Raw genomic sequence first — 24049 nt, 5'->3', positions numbered from 1 at the left:
GGGTTGGAGGTTGCAGTGAGCTGTGATCACACCATTGCACTCCAGCCCAGGCAACAGAGCAGATTCTGTCTCTTAAAAATAAAAATAGGATGCCAGATAAGGGCCACCCTGGGTTTATAAATCCAGGGAGCAGGAAAAAAAAATCTTTTTTTTTCTTTTTTACTAAATGATAGCTGTGTACATTAATGCAATCATGGGGTACAGTGTGATGTTTTCATATACAATTTGAAATACTTTCATCAAACTGATTAATATAGTCTTTATGTCATTCTCTTATTGTGTTAAGACATTTATATTCTACTTTTAGAAAGATTCACTTGTACCCTTGTAAGATAAACCATAGAGGTGATCCCTCCAATCACCCTCCCTCCACCCATCCACCCCCCTTCCCTCCCCCTCCCCAAATTCTTAGGCTATAATTAGGTTATAGCTTTCATATGAAGCTATAAATTAGTTTCATAGTAGGGTTGTGTACATTGGATACTTTTTCTTCCATTCTTGTGATACTTTGCTAAGAAAAACATTTTCCAGCTCCATCCATGTAAACATGAAGGAGGTAAAGTCTCCATCTTTCTTTATGGCTGCACAGTATTCCACGGTGTACACATACCACAGTTTATTGATCCATTCATGGATCAGTTGGCACTTGGGTTTCGTCCATGATCCGGCAACTATGAATTGGGCTGCAATAAACATTTTGATACAAATATCTTTGTTGTAATGTGGTTTTTGGTCTTCTGGATATATACCTAATAAAGGAATTACAGGATCAAATGGCAGGTCTATTTTTAGTTCTCTCAGTGTTCTCCAGATGTCTTTCCAAAAGGAACGTATTAGTTTACATTCCCACCAGCCGTGTGGGAGTGTTCCCTTTTCTCCACATCCACACCAGCATCTCTGGTTTGGGGATTTTGTGATATGGGCTAATCTTACTGGAGTTAGGTATTATCTCAAAGTAGTTTTGATTTGCATTTCTCTGATGATTAAGGATGATGAGCATTTTTTCATATATCTGTAGGCCATGCGCCTATCTTCTTTAGAGAAATTTCTCTTCAAGTCCCTTGCCCACCCAGAGATGGGATCACTCGTTTTCTTCTTGCTAATACGTTTGAGTTCTCTATGGATTCTGGATATTAAACCTTTGTTGGAGACATAACCAGCAAATATCTTCTTCCATTCTGAGGGCTGTCTGCTTGCTTTATTTACTGTGTTCTTGCTTGTGCAGAAGCTCTTTAGTTTGATCAGGTCCCAATAGTGTATTTTTGATGTTGCTTCAATTTCCCAGGGGTTCCTCCTCATAAAATTTTCACCCAGGCCGATTTCTTCAAGGGTTTTCCCTACACTTTCTTCTAGTATTTTTATGGTTTCGTGTCTTAAGTTTAAATCTTTAATCCAGTGAGAGTCTAACTTAGTTAATGGTGAAAGGTGTGGGTCCAGTTTCAGTCTTCTACAGGTTGCCAGCCAGTTCGCCCAGCACCATTTGTTAAATAGGGGATCTTTTCCCCACAAAAGAAAATTTTATGCTTAACTCCCATTTATAATTTTTTTTCTTTTCTGGAAATTCAATAAAGATCTGGAAAAGAAATTTTTGTCTAGCTTTGCTACCAAAATTCTTGAGGGAATTAAAATTTGCTGGATCAGACAAAACAATATTAAGCAGTAATTACTAAGGGTAATTAATTCCCAATGTAGAAATGCAACTTCCCAAAAGTCAGACAGATAAGTATAGACTTTGTGCTAATTAACACACATACCCTACTAAAACCAAGACCAATTCATGATAATTTGGATTTCCAAATAATCAACACTGAATTCTTGTTGACTAGGGAAGAAGTAATTTAACAAATGAGAGGTTAAGTAATCATCACTAAGAGACAGAACAGAAAACTCTTCAAGTTACTCTGCAGACTCAGGAGTCCTGACTAATTTTAAGAATCTTTTCTATTACACGCAACCCTGCTTCTGAGTCCCTCTTTGGAGAAAAATGTTTAAAGGAAAATCTCACTCCCTACAACTTATATTCATTTGGTTATATTTTTACAACAACGAAAAAAGTCTTACAGAAACATCTACTCCATCATCTACACTGAGTTCTTAAAGTTACCTTGTTCAAAGTACTAAGTAAAACCACAAGAAATTGCAATTTTTGTCAACTATTGACAATTTCACATGGTTGCACCTATATATCATCTAATTCTAAAAGGGTCATGGATTATAACGCAGCTACTCATTACTAAATGCTCTAAGAATGTTGCTTTATCTCTATTTTCATCCCTCTTTAACTCTTACTTGGTTCCTCAAAAAGATTAAATATATATCTTTAGCCTCAAATTGATACGGTTTATGCAATACAAACTGTATGAGAAGGGACATTTAAAGAAAGAGGAACAATATGTAAACAGAAATAAGACACGAACTGCCTCTGTCCAATACGTTAAGCTTAAACATATATTTTATCAACTAACATTTTTCTAGCACATTATGCCAGAGACCTTACACATAGCATCATCCTCTGTTTGAACGCTCCCAGACTCTGTACAAAGTCAATAAAATAATTCAGCTCATAGTGAGAAATAATTCTTTTCCTCCTTAACTTGATTTTCTTGATAAATGAACTATAATCATTGCTGAAATCCTAACTGCCCTGGGATTTTATGATCCTACGTGCCAATGTTCTCCTAAATAAAAATCTAGAAAGCTACACTTTCACAGTGTAAATGTATGTGCCATGAACATCGAGCCTGCCTTGGTTTTATAAAATTGCTAGCATATCAACTCTATTCGTTTTAGCCCAAAAATAAATGAATCATCTCCTAAAGGAGGACTAAAGTCCCTAACAATAAATTAATATCGTACTTACTGTTTTACTATTCAGATTAGAAATCCTAAATTAAATAGGAATTTTGAGTTTCGTTAAAACTTCGTAGACCATCCTAACTTATTTACCAAGACAGTGACTGGTGCAGACTTAGGAACAAAAGAAGAGATTAAGTGTGGAAAAAATTCTACTTCAGCACTTTTTCAACTACTATAGATCTTGGGGGGATGTTCTTTTTGGCACATCTGAACTTTGTATTTTTTTCTGTAACAAAACTAAAAACTTTTGTCATAAAATATGCAGAGCGAATGCAGAATGAAAGGGGAGAAGGTATTGACTGTGCCTGATTCTTACTTCAGAAAAAGAACTTTCAATTTTACTGAAGACTTTGCTGGGCTGCCAAAAGGGGGAATGAGGGTGCTTTCCAGATTCTTTTTAGATCTTGCTAGTGCTAGAGAGAGAGAAAAAAAAATGTGGAAGAAAGCTGTATGGATTACATGGGAAATTTTTCTTTCCTTTTCCTTTTTTTTTTTTTTAAAGACACTTAATCTTCAAACATTTTTTAAAGACATTTAATCTTTTTAAAGTCTCACTCTGCTGCCCAGGCCAGAGTGCTGTGGCCTCAGCCTTGCTCACAGCAACCTCAAACTCCTAGGTTCAAGCAATCCTCCTGTCTCAGCCTCCTGAGTAGCTGGGACTACAGCATCCTCCATGACACCTGGCTAATTTTTTCTATTTTTAGTAGAGACTGTCTTGCTCTTGGCGCGGGTTGGTCTCAAACTCCTGAGCACAAGCCATCCTCCTGCCTCAGCCTCCCAGAGTGCTAGGATTATAAGCGTGAGCCACCACACTTGACCTACATGGGAAATTTTCATGAAAAACAAGAGGATACAACTACGTAATATTGACAAGACCCTAAACAGGGACAGATTCTATTTATTTAAGAAATAGTATAAAGTAAATAAGAATGAAAGTAAAGAAAATATTACACTACACACCACAACCACTCTGGCTCTGTAATGAAGAAGATACACATATAAAATGTTATCATTTTCTTATTTAGGGAATTATTGTCAGATTTGTAACTTACTTTTAAGGGATATAACAACAACACAACTTAAATCAAAAGGGGAAAATCCACAGAACTATAACCAAATCCCCTTGGTTCCTTCCTTTTTTCTGTTTTTCTACTAGAGGAATAAATTTATTGAGATGAATGTATGTCAACACTGAAATAATACACGACTTTTCCAGAACAAATTTCTTCTAGTCTCTTCTCGTCTGTCCTCCAAAATTACTGCCTTGGAAATTTTAACCATTACTCGTCTTAACACCAAAATGTAAGAAAAATTTAACTCTAATATCAAGTAAGGAAAAAAAAATCAGTGAAAATTCTAGATCAGAGTATCCTAGAAACGGGAGTCATAGGTAATCATCGTCACGTGAACTCTGCACGGAAATGAAATCCCGTGGGTGTGAATACGACATCCTATTCTCTAAATGTGCTCAAAATTACAGGGTTCTTTTAGGCAGGGCTAAATCAGAACTGTAACATGTGTAATGAGGTTTAAATGGCTTTAATGCTTCTAGATAATTTGTTTGAGTTTGGGGGTATTGTTTTTGTTTTGTTTTATATTGTTTTGCCAGATAAAAATCTTACAACTCAAGCACCTAAACAAAATGGGAAGGAAATGAGGATTTTCTTATAGCTGTGTGGATTTCTCCCCTTTCTTGATGAAAGAACGTGTTTTAGGAATCTATTTATCTAGGAGAATAGTATATTCACTGTATTTAAACTCTATATGAAAACACAATCCATAATTCTGATGGATTCAGAATGTAGTGCTTGGTGGTTAATAGACCTAACATACTTGTAAATAGCTTATTAGCATTATAGGACTTAAATTTATTTGACTCCTACAAAAACATTTCCTGAACCTGTAAGTGAATTCTATAGTCAATACAGCAAACACTTTTAAAAATTCCCTAAATAACAGGAAATTCAACTTTACTAAATTTGAAAACAGTAGTATAAATTTAATACATATCTATTAGAAATGATCATCACCTTTGTCAGGTTCTCAGAAAATTAAATTCAAAAAAATATGTCTGCAAGTGCTGACAAAATCATTTTCCTTGGACTTACGGAGACAGGACAACCAAATGCAATGTCTCCTTGATTCAATCTTGTCAAATTCAAAGCTACTGAAGATATTTGGGGGGAAAAAAATCAATAAAATTTGACATTTTAAATATCTGAAGATTAAATGATTTTAAGGAAATATTTAATGATTAAATAGTAAATGATTTATCAAATCATTTAATGATTAATCAATTAACCAATCAATCGATTAATAATTAATTTAATGATTGAATATTAAATGATCATATTATTTAAGGAAGTATTTAGGAAACAAACATCCTTTGGCCTACCTACAATTTACTTTGAAATGAGTCAGCAAAAATAACAATACATGTATTTATTAAAAGAATAAGAAACATAGACAAATCAAATATGGTCAAGTGCTAATTTCTGAACAGTGGATATACGAGTGGTCACTGTAGTAGTTTTTCTAGGTCTTTTATATTTGGTAATTTCTATAACTTTAATTCTTAGGCTTTTAATTTCGTTCTCGCCAAAATTCCACTGGGCATAAAGGCCTTAAAGCTAGTTCATAAATTCAATTCTGGATTAAATTGCTTTTCTTTCCTTGACTTCAGGGCAGCTGAGAGATAAATGTAATCCTCAAAATAGCTCAGATGATAATACGGTCCCTCCTTGTAAAGGTTTCTATTCCCTCCTTCAGTTTTAAATCTCTTAATCTTTAACTGCTCTGTTTTGTATGTTTTCATAAGACGTCTCAAATTATCATTAGCAGGTTATAATCAAAGAAGAAAGAACTGAGGAGGCTGAGTTTATTTCGTTTTACGAAGAAAAGACTCAGAGGAGCATTATAACAATCTTTGTGTATTTGAAGAATTGTCCTATAGAAGATTTAGAAATTAATTCTGTGCTACTATAGAACCTGTGGTAGAAAATTTAGGAAGCTAGATGATTTATTATTAGTGATGATTTTCTAAATAATTCATTATTCCATAGGAGAATCCATAATTGGAACTGTTGCTACTTAGGAAATACCTGTGTCTTTTAAACCCTGTGGAAGAGATTCCAACTTTGTGTCCAAAGCAGTATTTAAAAAACTATGTATTTGATTGCTTATCTACCTAAATGTCTATGTATTTGTGAAAATCTTGGGGGCAATCTACTAACCAAAATCCAAGTTACAACAAAGCTAAAATCCTCCAGAAGTTTTTAGAAAAATCAATGCGAAGCAACATCATATCCCATTCATCATTATATTTACAGTAACTTTGCTAAAGTTTTAAATTATTATGTCCCTAAGATTTGATACTTTATCACCCAGCTGTCCATAAATTCAATTTTTTCTGTTGCTGCTCCCTAAAAATATAAGGCTATTTTAAAAACGTCAGTGGTTTTGCTACAGAATTACTGTTAAACACTGTAGATGTAAGGAAGAGATGCAGAGTTAATTCTAAAGGGAATCTGGCCTTCCATGCATGCTTTGATCACTCCACCCAATCTGCATCCAATTCCACCAGGCAGAATCCAAACTTGACCTAGCCTGACCAATAAAAATAATGTCCTATGTCCTCCCACATCCTCATACAACCACTCTAGTGTGATCATCAAGGCTAAGATGAATTATAAGTACACAGCAACTTTAAAAGACAACTCGGAGAGTGGAAACAATTTAGCACACGATCCGTAAGTCACCTGCTCACTCAGACGCAGCAAGCATCATCCTTCATTTCCACACAGAAGCACAGGATGAGAGTAGCAAGGGAAGGCCTAGAGCTAGGGTCACCAAACACAGTCCATGTGAAATTGGGTGTACACGTGCACACACTCGTCCATGGGGAATACTCTGAAATCAGAGTTAAATGCCATTTATCCATTCTAACCTAATGATTTCTGCCTGGTTTTATGCTCTGACTTGTCCTGACACTATGGGTCCTCAGACACTGTGTTGATCCAGCAGGACTTCTCTGGTCCAAAAGGCATTATAATTAGCACTGAGGTAAACCAGAGAAAGGTCCGTAATCAACCAATATTGCTCCAGTGGAGTCCTCCAAAAACACAGGCACCTTAGATGGAAAACAAGTGACTCAGACACTAGGCTCTATCCAGAGGAAGCCAGCGCAGCCAGACTGCACGCAGCTGTGGTGACTGCCAAGGGCTGTTTCCTGCGGTTGTTTGGTGCTCACACCATTCCCAGTGCACTTCCTCTGCCTACTCCTGCGCAAATGAGAGCGTCGGTCACTCCTGCTCCCACACCGCCCCTCTTCCTGGGAGGGGAAAGCAAACACCAGCACAGTCCTCCTTTATTCCTGCAGATGCGAGCAAGCCATTAAAAGGAAAAAAAACTGGAGAATAAATACAGAAAGTGCCATCCTCCTTTTCTAGGGCATCCTGGGTTTTGGTTTTTTGGATTTTGGGGGGGAGGGGGGGAGACATAGTGTCACTCTGTCACCCTGGGTAGAATGCCATGGCATCACAGCTCACATCAACCTCCAATTCCTGAGCTCAGCAATCTTGCTGCCTCAGCCTCTCCTATAGGCACCCACAATGCCTGGCTAGTTTTTCTATTTTTAGTAGAGACAGGGTCTCGCTCTTGCTCAAACTGGTAGAGGATCCTGTTGATAAGAAATACACAGGCACAACAGTCAACAGACTAAAGGCCAAGAGTTCTGCATCACTGCTACTTGTGTAGATAAGCAAATGAGGTATTAAAATACCCTGCACTGGAGTTAACCCATTCCCCCTGCAGATTTCTCATCCATCACATTCACAGTAACAATTAATTAAAAGTAATTTATGCTCAATGAACACTATGTGTAACTTAGAAAACTCCACCGTGCCCTTAGACCAATGTGACAAGGTCTAGGATCTCTGAATTCAGCTCTGATAGGATATGGTCGGACGGCTGCGGCTGAGAATTAGGATATGTATGCTAATGAGCATATATTCGCCACAGCCTTGGAAACGTAGACAAATTGATTCCTCAGCGGGAAGTAAATATTTCCATTTTTAAAAGAAACAATGAAAACAAAATTTCCAAGTGCTTCACTAGGGACCAACCAAGCTTCCTTTGGATAATCAATAATAACACAACAAAACAACAAGAAGAAAGGTCAAAAATGGAATACAGAGAAAAGTTAGGTGGCCCATTATAGTAAAAATCTTAGAAAAATGAAGCAGACAAAATGCCTCCTGAGTTGCAGTTGCAAAGCGTGTCGCCACAAAGTGAGTACAGACGTTATTAGAATTCTCTTACGTTAATTTACAAAACGCTAAGATGCACCTGCTTCTGCTCCATTATCCCTCCTGCAGTTAACTACTTGCCTTCCACTCATCCAGGGTCATTGTTCTCTCTTCTCTCGCCCTCACCCTCATGACAGTCACACTGATTCCTGAACCCTCATGACAGTCACACTGATTCCTGAACATGCAAAAGCTCTCAAACTCTGGGCCCCTCTTGCAGTTACTCTAGTCAAGGTCTGCGCTGTTTTTCAACCACCCTGCTTGCTCTTCCTACAGTTGACATTCCAACCCTTCACTATAGCTCCCCCATGGCAGATGCTTAGCTGGAGTGTACAGGAGGTCATCTCATGTCAGCTAAAAAGCACTCACCGGCCCTTCATCAGAACCCGTGCAGACCCTGCAAGCCCTCAGGGCCCTCACACTCTAGCCCAAATCTCTCTTGGACCTCAAGATCCAGCTTGCACCAGTTGCATCTTACCCTTGCATTACGAGAACTCCCTGCAGAGCTCCAGCATTCCACACGGCCTCTCCCCTCTGTACCTTCCCAAAGGACTTTACCTTCAAGTACCTTCCCCCCTCTGCTTGGAAACAGGACCATAAAATCATAAAGAGCACAGCCTTTGAAGTTAGACAGAGGTTGCCTCAGATCCATGCTCTCCTGCCTACTAGCTAGGATTTATTTTGATGTCTCTGAGTCTCAGTTTCTCCAACCACAAGATGGGGTTATTATGAGGACAAAGTAAAATGGTAACATGAGATATAGCATAAGGTAAGTGCGTAATAAATAACAGCCAGCCTCATCGTTCCTCCTATTTTTCCTATCTAGATTTAACATAAGGATAAAACAAGGCACCTTCCTTAACTGTATTTGGGAAGAGCTGATCGCTTTATTCTACATTCCCAGAGAGCACCTCTACATTTGTCAATTATTGCACTTAAAATAATTTATTTACTACACAGAGAGTACTAAGCATGCAATATTGTGATCATTTATTTCCTCTGCAATATTGGGCATTCCTTAAAGAGAAGATTGAAAGCATCTTTGGTTTAAAAGCCTCTTCAAAAGAGCATATATATAAACAACCTTAAAGGTATAATGAAATTCTGACAGGCAATCACAGGCTCAGAATGCCAACATTCAGCTATTCAGGACTTAATATACACATTCAAGCTAAAATCAGAAATTTGGGATATGTATATATTTATAGACAAAGTTGGACAAAGAAGTTACTATCAGGTCTACAGATACACATATCTCGGGATATCCGTAAGCCTACATCTGTGTCACACTTACATTAGGAAACAGAGAGAAACCGAAAAACAAAAAGCTACCCAGAAGCTTCACTGCTGGGTCTGGGGAGGAACCCCTGAAACAGCAAAGAGAAGTTCTATTCCAGGTCTCAAACTACATTTCCATGACTGGAAATGACCTTCTCAGGAGCTACAGCAAATGGGATGCAAAATTAAAATGAAGTCTTCATCATGATTTCTTTATAATGCATTTCTCTCTCCCAAAGTATACTGACAGTCAAGCCTTTACAGCTCTCTAAAACTGCAATTTTAAGAGAATATCAGTATTTCCAAAAGTGGAAAAACACGGGTCAAAAGAAAAAGCCGGAGTGTGTTTTCAGAGAGGATTACACAACGAAGAATTACCAGAGCAAAATGTTACCTTATAAAATGCAGTGTCCACATAGTACATTGATCGGAAGGGATTGCAGAGTTGAAGAAACTGAGACAAAAAGTTAAAGGACCCAGCCCCACGACGTCTCCTAGAAGAGGCAGGACCAGAATCTAGTTCTGATGTGCCTTATAATTTATTTAAAACTTAATTTAATAACCAGTATCATCCTCCCTCTGGGTCTTTAGTATTTCAAGGAGGTTTTCCTTAGCACTCTGTCTGAAGTGGATTTCTCCAACTGCTCGTCATTTTACTGTATTTCCTCAGTGGCACTGATGTAATTATCTTGTTTGTGTATGCTTTGCTTGTTTCCTTAGCTCAGGCAACTCTCCCACTCCCCCTGCCCGTGGCAGGCTGGCCGTACTGAAGCCTCATCCTCTCCCCCACTCCCACACCACGTGCTTTACCCACCACCTCTCGCTCTGCCCTACCTGCTATGAGTAGGAACCTTCATGGTGCCATTTCACAGATCATAATGTGGAAGCTCTGAAATGATGAAGAACTTCCCACTCACAGGGAGCTGGAGGCAGAGTAGGATGAAACCCAGTTATATTGAATCTCGAAATGTCAGAATGAGCTGAGGAAGGCAGCCAATTTAATGTGTCCAGGTCAAATTTCTATGGGGCAGAGAACGAGGAAAAAGGTCCCAGCTGGAACTGAGGGAATGAGCAGAGACAGGATGGCAAAGACCAGACCAGCAGGACTCAATACATCCAAATACCAAGTAAGCCCAGAGGTCTGGACTAAACACATATTCTCAGATTTTATGCAGAGCGTGTGTGTCTGTGCATGAGATAGAGAGAGAGATGTCTTGAAGGGAGTCACTACAGACAGGAGGTTGAGGGATGGGCAGAAGGGGGCATTCCAGGGGAAAGAAACCATATCAATAAATATTAATAGGAATGAATAGGTGAATAGGAACCAAAATAATATCTTCAGGCTCCCCCTGAGCAGCTAACTGACTGGACCTCCTCTTAGCCCACGGGGTTTCTAAAACTGAGTTGCTGGCCATGAGGAGAGCAGACCTGCCTCATCCTACCCCTCCCCTTCTTAGAGACGTCCTTTGTGACTCACTAACAGGCCTAAGGCTATGCAAGACCTCCCTGCAGGTCCTCAATATACATAACAAACCACTTGAATCTGTCAGGTACTTTGTCTCCAATTAAAGGACCCTTTATTTAAGTATTCCTTTTCACTGACTCCTGTTCTTCTAGACAGAGCCTCTGTTTCAGTCAACTGTCAGCTGAAGAATCTTTAAACCCACCTATCACTGGTTAAGCCCTCCACTTCTAGATAGCCCACCTTTTGGGGTCAAAAGAATGTGCATTTTCCACATGTTGATTTGTGACCTCACCTGTAATTCCTGTCTCCCTAAAGTGTATAAAACCAAACCCGTAATCCCCCTACCCTAAGTCCACTTGCTCAAGGCTTCTTGGATGTGGCTCTGGGTCATGGTCCTCAAATTTGGCTCAGAATAAACCTCCTTCAACTATTTTACTGAGTATGGCTTCTTTGCTATTGACATGAGTCATGACGACTTTAGTAATTTGGTGGGACTGAAGCAAGGGAGTTTACAGGCGTGGCAAAGAGAGAAATAAGATCAGAAAGGCAGGCAAGGGCATGATCGGGAAGGATCCTGTGTGGCTGGTGAAAGGGTCTGGATTTTACCCTCTTACATGTGTAAGCAACAGGGCTCCATTGTCAAGTCTTAAATCTAAGAGTGAAACGATAGATTTGCATTTTTGGAAGATAAATTTGAAGAGTCCTCTGGAGCATTTCAAAACTGAAGGCAAGAAGATGCCTAAGAGACAATTTCAATAATCCTGTTGATAAGTACCTTACCCAAGGCAAAAAGCAGGAAGACTAAAAAAAGGCTTCTGTTACTGTACAACAATAAAACAAGAAAGATAAAACAGTAAAAAAACAGACCAAAAAATAAGCTTCAACAATCACGAAGGTATAAAGAATAATTTCCGCGTGGCTCAGGTACTGAAGTTCTATAAGGTGAGGTAAGAACTAGAAAATGTGCCCAGCACTAAGTCCCCCTAGGAAAGTGACATGGATGCAGAGGTTGTTAAAAAGGTCAGCTTTGTCCAAGCACAAAGGACAGGACTAGTACTAATGATGCAGGGCTTGTGTTAATAGCCAACCAGACACATACACTAGAGAAGGCCAGACGCCCTTCCCTCCTTCTCTGCAGAAACAGACACAAAGAAGGCCTTGGAACAAGCCTTTGTTCAGAGAAGAATCACTCCAGAGCTCTCCCTTAGTTATGTAAATACAGCCAAGTTCCCTACTGCTCAGGAGGCAAAGTAAAGGAGCCTTTGCGGTTGACTCTTAACAGTATTCCCGGTAGGCTGAGCCTACTCATGGCTACAAGTTGGCTGATTTTGTAGAAAGCCTTCTGGGTGGAAAATAGTACAGATCCCAAAGGCTGCTCAAAGGCTGGGAGAATAAAGACCTGACCCAAGCTGGCTGGCAGGAAAGGATACAGGGAGGCCTGAAGGGAGCTCATCACAAAGCCAGGGTAAGGTAGCCTGCCCAGCCAGCCAGGTTCTGTGCAAAAGCTAAAATGTTATGGGAGATGGAAAGAAATTGGTTTAGGAAGCATGAGGTTGAGCAGGGATGAAACTGCAAGAGCTCCTAGCATCAGAGAACTGGAACTGTCCCAGGAATTACACAGGACTACACTAATAACCAATCAATGAGAGGTCGAGGGCCTTGTTAGGCTCTGAAGTAAGACTGATGGGGCCCTATGGACCACATCAACCTCAGAGATGTCTGAATAATTCAGGGTGGGAAATACTTCAAGAGAAATGTCAGACTTCTAGTAAGGGTGAAAGTTCAAACAAGTAATTGTTAAAAAGATTTACATGCCAAGATGATTCATCTTGGTTAACACAGATATCTATGAGAAGACATTTTTAGATGTTGATCAATGTGTATGCACTCAACACTAAGCGTAGATCAAGACAAGCTGAGGTGAGGTTCCTGGGGACACCTGTACCCAAGGGAAGGTCAAGAGCCTTTGGTTGAGAGGGTTTCCTTATGTCTTCTACTGAGTATGGCTTCTTTTCCATCGACATCAGGATGCATATGGTGCTTGGAAGGATAAGCATCCCAGAACCCACAAGGACTGGGAGCAGGGAACAGGGATGTGGAGATTAACCAGTTATCCACATACAAAATGCTGAGAGGCCAGCTTGGCGCAACAGCACAAGCTAGGCAGGAAGAGGTCCTTGTCCTCTTATAATACACCCTGAGGTAGACAAATGAGGCTGGCAAAGGTGGAAACACACATATTATAGGACACATCCTGAACAAATACTCCCCTAAGACAGATTATAAGGCTTTATAGGTATGGTAGAAATTTGATCTTACAATGTAAAGACAGCTTCATAGCAGAAGGTCTCTGCTGGTCAGCCACGTTAAAAGAAAAACTCTAAACAAATTAAAATTAATACAATTTAATTGAGTACTGGGCAGCCCCTAGAACCAGAGTAGGTTCAGATTAACTATGGACAGATGCCAGGCGTGGCGGTTCACACCTGTAATCCCAGCACTCTGAGAGACAGAGGCAGGTGGATCCCCTGAGCTCAGGAGTTTGAAACCAGCCTGAGCCAGAGTGAGACCCCATCCCTAAAAATAGCTAAGTGTTTTGGTGGGCACCTGTAGTCCCAGCTACTTGGGAGGTTGAGGCAAGAGAAATGCTTAGGCCCAAGAGTTTGAGGTTGCTGTGAGCTAAGATGCCATGGCACTCTACTGAGGATGACCAGGTGAAACTCTGTCTCCAAAAAAAAAAAAATTTTATGGACAGAAAAAGGAAAGGGACTGGCAGACATGAGGTACAGAAGCAGGTGAACTGATTATAGCTTGAGTTAGCCACCGCTGATTGGCTGAGACTTGGCTGCTGTAATAGACTGAGACTCTGCTACTTGTTACAATAGCAGTTACAATCAGCTTACATATCTACATAAGGTACAGTTCACCACACTGGAGAAACCAAGTTTAAGGCCAAACTTAAGATATGTATGCAGGCAGCTTTAGCCTAAACTTAATTTAATAGCTATATTGGGGGGGAGGCACAAAAGCCTTTTGGTGTGGCCAATATAGATAGCTATGAATTTCTATTACACAAACCATTTAAAAGCCCTCTTCTATATCACGGTAACCATGTACCTTCTTGGTTTCCTCCACAAACTCTTATTTATTTTTAAATGGTAATATATTTAAGGTAATGAAGGACCAAATCACCCCCTATCCTGAATCTACCCTGATGTAGCTAATTTGGTTTATATGGGGGAAGTGGAGGGGGGGGGCACTTGATGGGCTCAACAGATGACAACCATCTTCAAAGAAAGTTTTACTGCAGATCTCTGAACTAAAATCCCTGTGCAAAAAGGCAAATGAAACTTTCTTATCATAAAGCCACGGAAAGTATAAAGTATAAATAGCCACATGTGTATGAAAATGTATATATTTTCTTACTAATCTGAGCCAGAAAGAATCAAGCCAAATAAACTGAATTTCAAGAAAGCAATACTAGAATCCTTTAACTTATACATATCCACAACCAGAACTCTGAATAATCTATGTATACCCAAACTACTGGTTCCAGACTGGATTTAAATTCATTCATTCAATTATTAAATGAACCATTAAACCAGACAAAAGGTATATAAAGGAACCCTATTTTTCAATGATTTTAAATGGTCACAATTATTATCACATTTATAGACAAAGACACTAAGGATCAAAGAGGTCAACTGACAACTCTGAGGTCACACAGAATCCTGCAGAACTTTCTTAGTTCTTGTACCATTTTGTTCAAATCAATGAGTATCTGTAATCCTTATTCACCTGTGAATGAGTGAGAACATTGCTCGTTAAGTCCCTTCTACCTTGTAGTTTCAAGGTCATTTCCCATTCTATATGGCCCAAATATATAGACACAGCCAGGGGCCTCAAAAGGAAGCGAATTTACAGCCTGCAAAGCCATTTGTGTCCATTTTCTTGACCTTCTAAAGCAGAGACAAACAATCTTCCAAACCTCAAGATGTGTAATATTCCTTAAGTCGATGGGAAGGAAAAGGTAGTACTGACCACCAGCCAGGCCTGGACTTCTATTTAATCATTTATATGCTACAAAACAGAGGTTCTGGGACACTATCTTCATATTGCCTCCTCAACATACAATAGAAGGTGTGGAGGCTAAAAAATGGTCTCTGAGTTGCATGGAACTTGGACAATAAAAGACAACCTAACCTATCTACACACCTGAAATCATCTGCCCGGTAAAACACATGGATCACTTAGATTTCTCTTACTCTTGGTTGAGAGAACTAATAAAAACTGGCTTAAAGAAGTAAAAAGGAAGAATTCATTGGCCCATGTCATGGAAAACTCCAAAGATATATATGTACATTTAGCTTTGTGGGCCCAACTTGATTCCAGCCTCACATGATGGTGTTAGGCTCATCCTCAGCTCTTTTCCCTCTGAAGTGGGTCCATTTGGAAACTCCATGTGGCATCCAGATGGCTATGGCTCCTCCTACACACTTCCACATCGGGAGGAAAGAAAACACAACTGGCCCTGTAACATATCAGCCCATCATACCAGTCACAACGGACTCCCCATCCCTGAACTCATCACTAGAACCAAACGCATAGGTTACTATGATTGAATAAACTACCCAAACTTAGGGACTGAGAAAAGGGTGCTTATTCAAAAGAGATTTAAGGCCAAAGAAGGAGGAAGAAACAATAGCTGTGCATAATAAAAGAGTTTAGTGCTACAGTATACCGTTAGAAATAACAAAATTTCCTAATCTCATCCTTCCAATGTCGTTAGTTTTAACCCTTAATTCAAAAGTCAATCCTCCTATTTACCAATGAATCTAAAACCCATTAAAATAATGATAGTGGTAATAATAGTAAAAATAAGAGCAAAAAATAGAAAATACTTCCTGAGTTCTTACCTTGGACCTCGGCACTGTTAAGCATTTTACATGCATTATTTCATTTTCTACTCATCGAACTTCATTTTATAGATGAGGAAACTAAAGCTTAGAGCTGTTAAGTCACTTGCCCAACATCACAGACTGATAAAGAATGTAACTGGAATTCAAACCAAGATTCAACTCAGAAACCATGTTCTTACCTAAAGCACCACTGTCTCTCTCTCTCTCAATAACATCTGTTTCCCTGTCCACACTCCTAAGCTGAAGCTCTGAATTCCTTTTGACAGTACCATTCCTGAACCTTAATATGCGGAAACGAGCCTATTACTATTCAAATCAGCCAGGTGTGACTATCTTTGATTCAAGAAAAAATACCACCAAACATTGGCAAGGTGCTTTCCTATACCTGAAACAACTGACATTAAGTCTCTGGGGAGTGAGAAGCAGGTTCTCAGACCCAGCCCGAGCTGCCAGAGCTGGGAGCTGACTTCAGTTATTCATCTGGACAGCAGCAGCGCCACTGGCCTGATTTCTGTTACTCACTAGAAATGGTCTCATTAAAGAAAAATCCCATGTGCTTCTGCACTTGGAACTGGGCCAACAGACAGCTGAGTAGGAACCAGTTCCAAAGAGTATAAACATTAGCCATAAATTGACAACCAGAACAGAATAGAAAACTCTTTACTTACAGTGTAGAAGGGAGCAAATTTACAGATCCTGCCATGATGTCAATAAATAATATAACCAGTAATTTCTAATATTATTTCAGGGGAAATTTTTTTTAATTACATTTTCTTAAGCAAAGATGTTCACTAACAAAATCCTACTTATTTTTGTTACCAGAAAGCCAGAAAAAAATTTTTTTTAAAGAAAGTCAGTGGTTTTTCAAAACATAAACACAATTCAGAGAGGAGCTGTAGGGCCATTAAAAAGGCATCCATGCTCCCCACACCTCAGCAATCTTAAACAAGGACTCCATTTCTTTCAGGAAATTTTTCAGTATTTAACAACCCTAAAGAATTAACCTTAAAGGCTCTGCTGGCTCCTAAATGAATTTAAGTTACTGATCTCATTTCTCAGACTTTGTGAATGAAGACGGGGGTTACAGAAAATGTTCCAAATGATTCTACTTTTTGTTGATATTGGTTGAGTTTGGGGGGTTTTGTTTGGGGGGATTATTTTTTAAGACAGTCTTATTGTATCACCCTGGGTAAAGTTCCATGGCATCATAGCTCACAGCAACCTCAAACTCTTGAGCTCAAGAGCTCCTCCTACCTCACCCTCCCTAGTATCTGAGACTACAGGCTTACAATACTTCGACTGGCTAGTTTTTTCTACTTTTTATAGAGACGGGGTCTTGCTCTTGTTCAGGCTGGTCTTGAACTCCTAAACTCAAGCAATCCACCTAGAGCGCTGGGATTATAGGCAAGAGCCACCAGGCCCTGACAGATGTTGGTTGAGTTTAAATTGAAATGAATTAACATTTAGTAAAGAGTTTAATACTAGAAATCAAAGGTTACACTGAACGGCAAAATATCACAAGCCCTTTCAAGTGCTCAAAAATGTATGTTCTTGACCATATCGTAAAAGGAAAATTGTCTTTCATTTGTGATTAACATTTTTTCCCAAGATTTTCCAATGGAAAACATATCTATACCAACCCTAAAATAAAAGATAGATTTCCTGAACCCAAAACCAAGGGAAAATTTAGACAAAGATTAGAGAGCAGAATATACCACAATCTAAATAGGGATGGGGGGGGTAGCTAAAAACAGGCTCCATGTGTATAGACAGGAGTCTGGGAAACACTTACCTATTTAGATATTAACTTGTATTTTTCTTTTTCCTTTTTTTTTTTTTTTGCAGTTTTTGGCTAGGGCTGGTTTTGAACCCGCCACCTCTGGCATATGAGGCCAGCACCCTACTCCTTTGAGCTACAGGTGCCTCCCTAACTTGTTTTTTTTTTTTCAAATACAGGGTCTTGCTCTGTCATCCAGATTACAGTGTGGTGATGTCATCATAGCTCACTACAACCTCAAACTCCTAGGTTCAAGTGATCCTCCTGCCTCAGCCTCCTGAGTAACTAGGACTAAAGGTGTCTGCCACTACAGCCAGATAATTTTTGTATTTTTTTATAGAGACAGGTTCTCACTCTTTCTCAGGCAGGCCTCAAACTCCTGGACTCCAGCAATCCTCCTTCCTTGGCCTCCCAAAGTGGTTCAGCCACTGTGCTCTGCCCCAGCTTTATAATCTTTAACCACCATTACACTGCAGATCTTTCCTTTCTTTCTAAAGTATTAATAAAATTAGATCCCAAGTGACAGATCATTTATGTTTTCTAATTTAAAATTCTTTTGGTTCTCTCCCATGAGTTCATCCTCTTCCCTGACCACACATACAACAGTGAGTCCCAAAATATAGAGAACAGACAAGAAAAGCAAACAGCTGAAAAGTCAGAGTCCTGAGCTCCAGATCCTGCTCCCACCCCAGGCAATGAGACCTTAAAATCACTCTCTAACCTCTCCATCTTATGGTTTCCTCATCTGAAGACTGTTTTTGCAAGTTTATTATGAGAATCAAATGAGGTGAGGAATATTAAGCACTCTGAAAATGTCAAAATGCTATAAAAACGTTAGGTACTGTTATCACAATTAATACATTCCTAGGCAAAAAGGTGCCATGTGGACATAAATTCCAGATTCACCTTTTGCGTGAACTGAGGCAGACAGAAGAATACACAGATGGTTTTTCAAGTGAAAATTTAATGAAATCCTAAGGAATGGAGGAAAATAACTGCCCACGTACTATTAAGACATATTCTCACAATATCAGAAATTATTTTGTCTCTGAATTAACACTCCATATTCTTTCAACTTAAAATTTTTAAGCTGCATGAATTATTCCAATTCCACCATTCACAAGCTAGGATATGTAAATGGGAACCTTAAGAGTGCCCACACAGTGGGACTGAGGTGAAGCCTCAGCATCAGCACAGCGTGTGCTATGGGAATGTCTGCACCAGGGGTCCTCCAACTTTTTAAACAGGGGACCAGTTCACTGTCCCTCAGACCGTTGGAGGGTTAGACTGCAGGCCCTGGGAGGAGTCAGCAGCTAAGCAGGACAGGTAGCGGCAGCAAAAACACCCAGTGGGCTGAATAAATGTCCTCGGCGGGCTACATGTGGCCCACAGGCCCTAGTTTGAGGATGCCTGGACTCTGCACCATGGCACAGTGGTGGGGAGCCAGGCAGATCTGGGTTCCAACCACCACTCTAATTTCTATTAGATATATGATCCGGGGTGCAATGTTCTCACATGTATGATGAAATCGCAGTACCCCATAAGGCTGTTATGACAGTTCTAAAAATAATACACACGTGAAGATTGAAAAGAATGCCCATTGTAAATATTCAGTATTGGTGGTTTCACTTAGAGTAATGTTTAATACTAATACTAATAGTACTGGTATATTATGGAGTAGTATCACATAGTCTTTAACTTACAGTGGTTTCTGTAAGTTCTAAAGAGATAGCTGCAGTAGCAAATCTTTGCAGTAGCAAAAATGTAAATGACTTTATAACAGCAAACATAGGTTCAAATTCTCAAATGCAGTCCTAAGATTCACTGTTTCAGATTTACCTCAGCCAAAAGATTTTAAGTAGCCAGAAATACACTTATCCTTGAGAAGCACACAGTTTACTCATTTACATTCTTTTTTTTTATAACCCCAGTCTCCTACAAAGCTTCCATAACCAATTTAGTATGCAATGTTATTCCACTAGAACAAAGCCATGCATTTTTAAAGTAGTTATATAATTTCCCAATCTTAATCAATGCCATTTCTTGTGAAGCTGAATGAAAAAGGAATAGCTCCATAATGAGTTTTCAAAAGTCAAGACTTTATCTGTTTTTTAACTTCCCCAATTCTTTTTCATTTTTCATTTCCCCAAAGGAGAGGTCACAAGAAAGAAAAACCAAAGATTTAAAAGGAGGGGGGAGCCCAGTGCGGTGGCTCACACCTGTCATCTCAGCACTCTGTGAGGCTGAGGTGGAAGGATCCCTTGATCCAAGGTGTTCAAGACCAGCCCAAGAAAGAGTGAGACCTTCTCTCTACAAAAAATTGAAAAAATAGTCAGGAATGGTAGCAGACACCTGTAGTCCCAGCGACTCTGGAGGCTGAGAGAGAAGGATTGATTGAGCCCAGGAGTTTGAAGTTGCTGTGAGCTATGACGATGCCCAGGCAATAGAATGAGACACAGTTTCACCAAGGAGAAACAAGAATCCCATGTACTCAATTCTGACATGAGAACAATTAATGACCTAGCACACGGGGGGGGGGGGTCAAAGGGGTGGAAGAAGTAGGCAGAACAATCCAAGAAGAGCAAAAACAGGAATATCTCAGAGAAGGGTCCACCTTTCCAGGACTCTACTTTCTGTGTCTTTGTCTTTAGTTCATGGCCACAGAGAAATGTGCTACCATTTCCCTTACGTGAGCCTGGCATTCAGTTCCTCATATTTATTATCATATTTATCCTCCTTCACTTTTTGGGCCTCAGCAGAGTTAACTCACAGCTTGTCAGAGACCAAAGCCATCTGAGAAACCACGTCCTTTCACCCATTTCCTCTCACAGGGCTTTCCAAGCTGGCAGGAAGTCTCATGCCTGAGCAGACTGCTGACGTCCAGAAGATCACAGAGTGAGTCCGTGCCAGGCAGAGAGAGAGGGTCCAGGCCTCTCCCTCCCCAAGCAGTGTGGCTGCCCCGTATTGACTGTGATAGGGTACCAAATCCCGTATGCTTCTATCACAAGTTTGTATTATTTATTCCCATTACCAAGCAAGCCAATCTATCCATCCTTCTGATGACACTCTAGCATCTGAACTAGAAAAGTAAGGGCAAACTTCTCAGTATCATTTATTTTGTTTTCCTTATGTGTATATTCTCATAATGCAATTATGTCACCAGGAGCTAAAGTATCATCACCTTAAGTACCTGACTTTTTTATGGCTACTTACGTATAAGAGGTTTGACTTCATGTACGTTCATTTCATAATATATGACCATAACTTTTAAAATAATAATTTCTTTCACCTAGACATGTGTTTAGCATACACTTCATAACAAAAATTGTTTTAAATTTCTATGTGAAAAATATCTTTAAGATCCAACAAATATGTGCTGAAATCCAAGCAATGGAAATTATTTAATAATCACAAACATCTCCATGATTCATGCCTTCTCCAAGTCACCCACTCAATTGTTAAACTGGGGGAAAAGGCAACTTAACATTCTCAACTTCCAAAAAAATTAAGTAGCTTTCAGATACAGAGTAGACTGGCAGGAAAGAATACTGCTCCTTAGCCATGAGTGCCCAGTGAACTGTCTTGCAGGGGTCCTCAAACTTTTTAAACAGGGGGCCAGTTCACTGTCCCTCAGACCATTGGAGGGCCAAACTATGGGCCCCGGGATGGGTCAGCTGCTAAGCAGGACAAGCAGAGGCGGCAAAAACAGCCAGCAGGGCGGATAAATGTCCCAGGTGGGCCGCATGTGGCCCGTGGGCCATAGTTTGAGGACGCTTGATCTAAAGGATGAATAATAGTAACCCTAACCTCTGAGGTAACCAGCAAAAAAAATCACCTCTGCACAAAAGATTCCTTTACACTCCTTAATTGCAAATAATTATAATCTCATTTGGGAAGTTGCTACTGTTGCTTTTGGCTGTTGCTTTGTGTGTGTTGTTTTTGCTAAGCCACATATCTGCGGAATTTTATGATACAGCTGCACAAACCCCTCACGCGCCCTACTTCAAGATCTGAAACCCTTTGATAAAATGTTCTCCAACGAAAACCGATATAAAACATAAAATGTCATTACCTTCCCAAAGTCACGAACGTCGAACAGGTCAAACGCCTCAAAGAGTTCACTCTTCCTCATTCCAAACGTCTCGCAACAGGCTGTGAGAAACGTTCTTATGTTCTTCAAACAGAGAAACTGCAGGGTGGAAAAACAGCCATCAGTGTAAAGTGAATTGTTCCGAGTGCTGCCTGTCCCCATCCCACCCAGGCTGCCGGCTTCAGGAGCTGCCGCTCAGTCACTCAGCAGCACTGCGGGAGCGTCCAGCCGCTCTGAGGCACAGGCGACACGGCGGTCAGCAAGGCAGACAAAGTTTCTACTCTCATGAAACTTACATTCTAATTCAGGAAGACAAACAAGAACCAATGAACCAACGACACAAAAAGTAAATATTTTCATACGGTAGTAAATACAGTGGAGAAAATAAAGCCAGGAGGAGGACTCAGGCTTTATTTGGGGGTCTGGTGGGGAGCGCTCAAGACGGTCTCACTGAAAAGAGGATGGGGGAACAGAGATCTGAGGTGCTGAGGCATGAGCCACGCAGAACTGAAGGCAGAGTCGCCCACACTACAGAAGCCCCCGGCAGGAGGCCCGCAGGAGCATCTGAGAGCCTGCGAGGAAGAGGCCAAGGCCGCTGGAGCAGAGTGAGTGTCAGGGTGACGGGGGAGCCAGAAAGGCCGCGGGGTCACAGGGGGAAGGGCCCCTGGCAGGGAAGTCACGAGAGGCCTTACACCAGAGCATGGTGTAGAGGATGCCGAGAGCCACACACCTCTGAGCAAGAGGATTTGCAGCTGGGGGGCAGACCCTCTGGCAATTCATCCGCAGGTGTTCCTCGTGGAGAAGGAGCCTGAGCCCCTGGCAATCCTTAAGCACGCAGTCATTGTCAAATACTCCCCTCACCTGTCATGTACCATCTCAATAAAAGAGGTTGCTCAGGGCTACCTTGTATTCAAGGTCAGCCCACCTCCTGCAAGCTTGTACTTCTAATCTGTATCACGCCTGGTCCTTCATGCAGTGACAGAGACCGGGGCCACAGGGGGCATAACAGCATGGACCTCATCTGACAATGTAAACGACTCTCTTGGCAGCTGCTGTGTTGAATACAGATTGAAGGGGCCTGGAGCAAGGATGGAGGCAGGAAAACCAACTATGGAAAGCCAGGCTGCTGTAGGTGAGAGATGACTGCGGGAAGACCAGACTGAGGTCAAACCTTGGCCGTGCTAATCTGAGATAGCTGTAAGTCATCCAGGGGGAAACGGGGCAGGAGCTGGGGATGTGTCTGGAGTCAGGGAACAGGGGTGCTTCGGACATAAAGCGGAGTCTTCAGAGTACAGAAAACATTCAACCATAACACTGGCTGAGGTGACTTTGGGCGACAGCAGAGGAGAGGAGAGGACCTGGGGCCAGGAAACCTCAAAAGAACCAGAAAAGAGAAGGAGCTCACAGAGGAATCTGAGTAGGACAGACCAGTGAGGGAGGAAGAAGCCCAAAGACAGCGTTTTTCCCGAAGCCAAGTAAAGAAAGTGTTTCCAGATGAAAGGAGTGCTGAGCTAGGTCTGAAGCTGCAGGTGGCCATCTAAGACTCAGACTAAGGACTGTCCATGGACTCTGGCAGTGTGAAGGTCACAGGGACCTTGACAAAAGCAGATTTTGTGTGGAGGATTGGCAGGAAAGGCTGCTTGGAGCAGGTTCTTGAGACAAAAGAAAGAGAGGAAGTGAAAACAGAATATAGACTCTTGAGTTTGGGTGCAAAGGAGAACAGAGAAATAGAGGCAAAGAAAGTTTTTGAGAAATAGTGGAAGATGTTACGTTACGACATGTTTCTATTTTAATGCACTTGGTAGATGGGGGGAATTTGGTCATCTAGGAGAGAAGGACAGTCCCCTGAATGAAACCCTTGAGTAGGCAAAGGGGAGAGAAATCAGGTGTTCAGGTGCAGGCGCTGTCCCTGGTGAGGAATGGTCAGCTCGTCCACACTGACCAGAAGGAGGGCGGGGAAAGGACAGAAGGCAGACCCTTCTGTCTAGGGGCAACTTTGCAGAAGTCAGAATTTGCTCACAGTATCCAAAAGACTCAGATCTTCCTAAACAAAACACACATATACCAGTGGCACGCATTTTTATACATACACGGAGGCCAAAACTTGACATAAATGTGGCTTCTTATAAATCTATTAAAAAATAGAAAAAGAACTTACTAAAGTCCAAAAGTAAGCAATATACCAGCTAACTACTGTATCTTCACTTTTTTTTAAAAAAAAGCACTCTCAATGTTTTGTTGTTTGTTTTTAATTTGCAGAAAGCACATTTTACCTCTTCTCCGTTTGAAATCCTCAGATTTTTCATCAGCTTAACACAGACACATTTACCCTTTATGGGAATCATTCTTAGAGGTTTA

The 24049-nt window shown here is 40.6% G+C and overlaps 1 protein-coding gene across 1 annotated transcript in view; it reads right to left on the bottom strand.

Moving 5' to 3' along the window:
- VAV3 (vav guanine nucleotide exchange factor 3) overlaps positions 1-24049 on the bottom strand; it is a 384658-nt gene that overhangs the window by 271550 nt on the left and 89059 nt on the right. The window contains exon 2 of the mRNA XM_012801644.1: positions 21674-21790. Coding sequence (XP_012657098.1) covers positions 21674-21790 — 117 coding nt within the window. The remainder of the gene's footprint in view (positions 1-21673; positions 21791-24049) is intronic.

The sequence above is a fragment of the Otolemur garnettii genome, unplaced genomic scaffold, assembly GCF_000181295.1.
Source record: "Otolemur garnettii isolate 467f Iridium unplaced genomic scaffold, OtoGar3 scaffold00010, whole genome shotgun sequence".
Taxonomy (NCBI): domain Eukaryota; kingdom Metazoa; phylum Chordata; class Mammalia; order Primates; family Galagidae; genus Otolemur; species Otolemur garnettii.
Note: the sequence above shows the minus strand (reverse complement) of the source record. Positions and strands in the feature narration are given on the sequence as shown.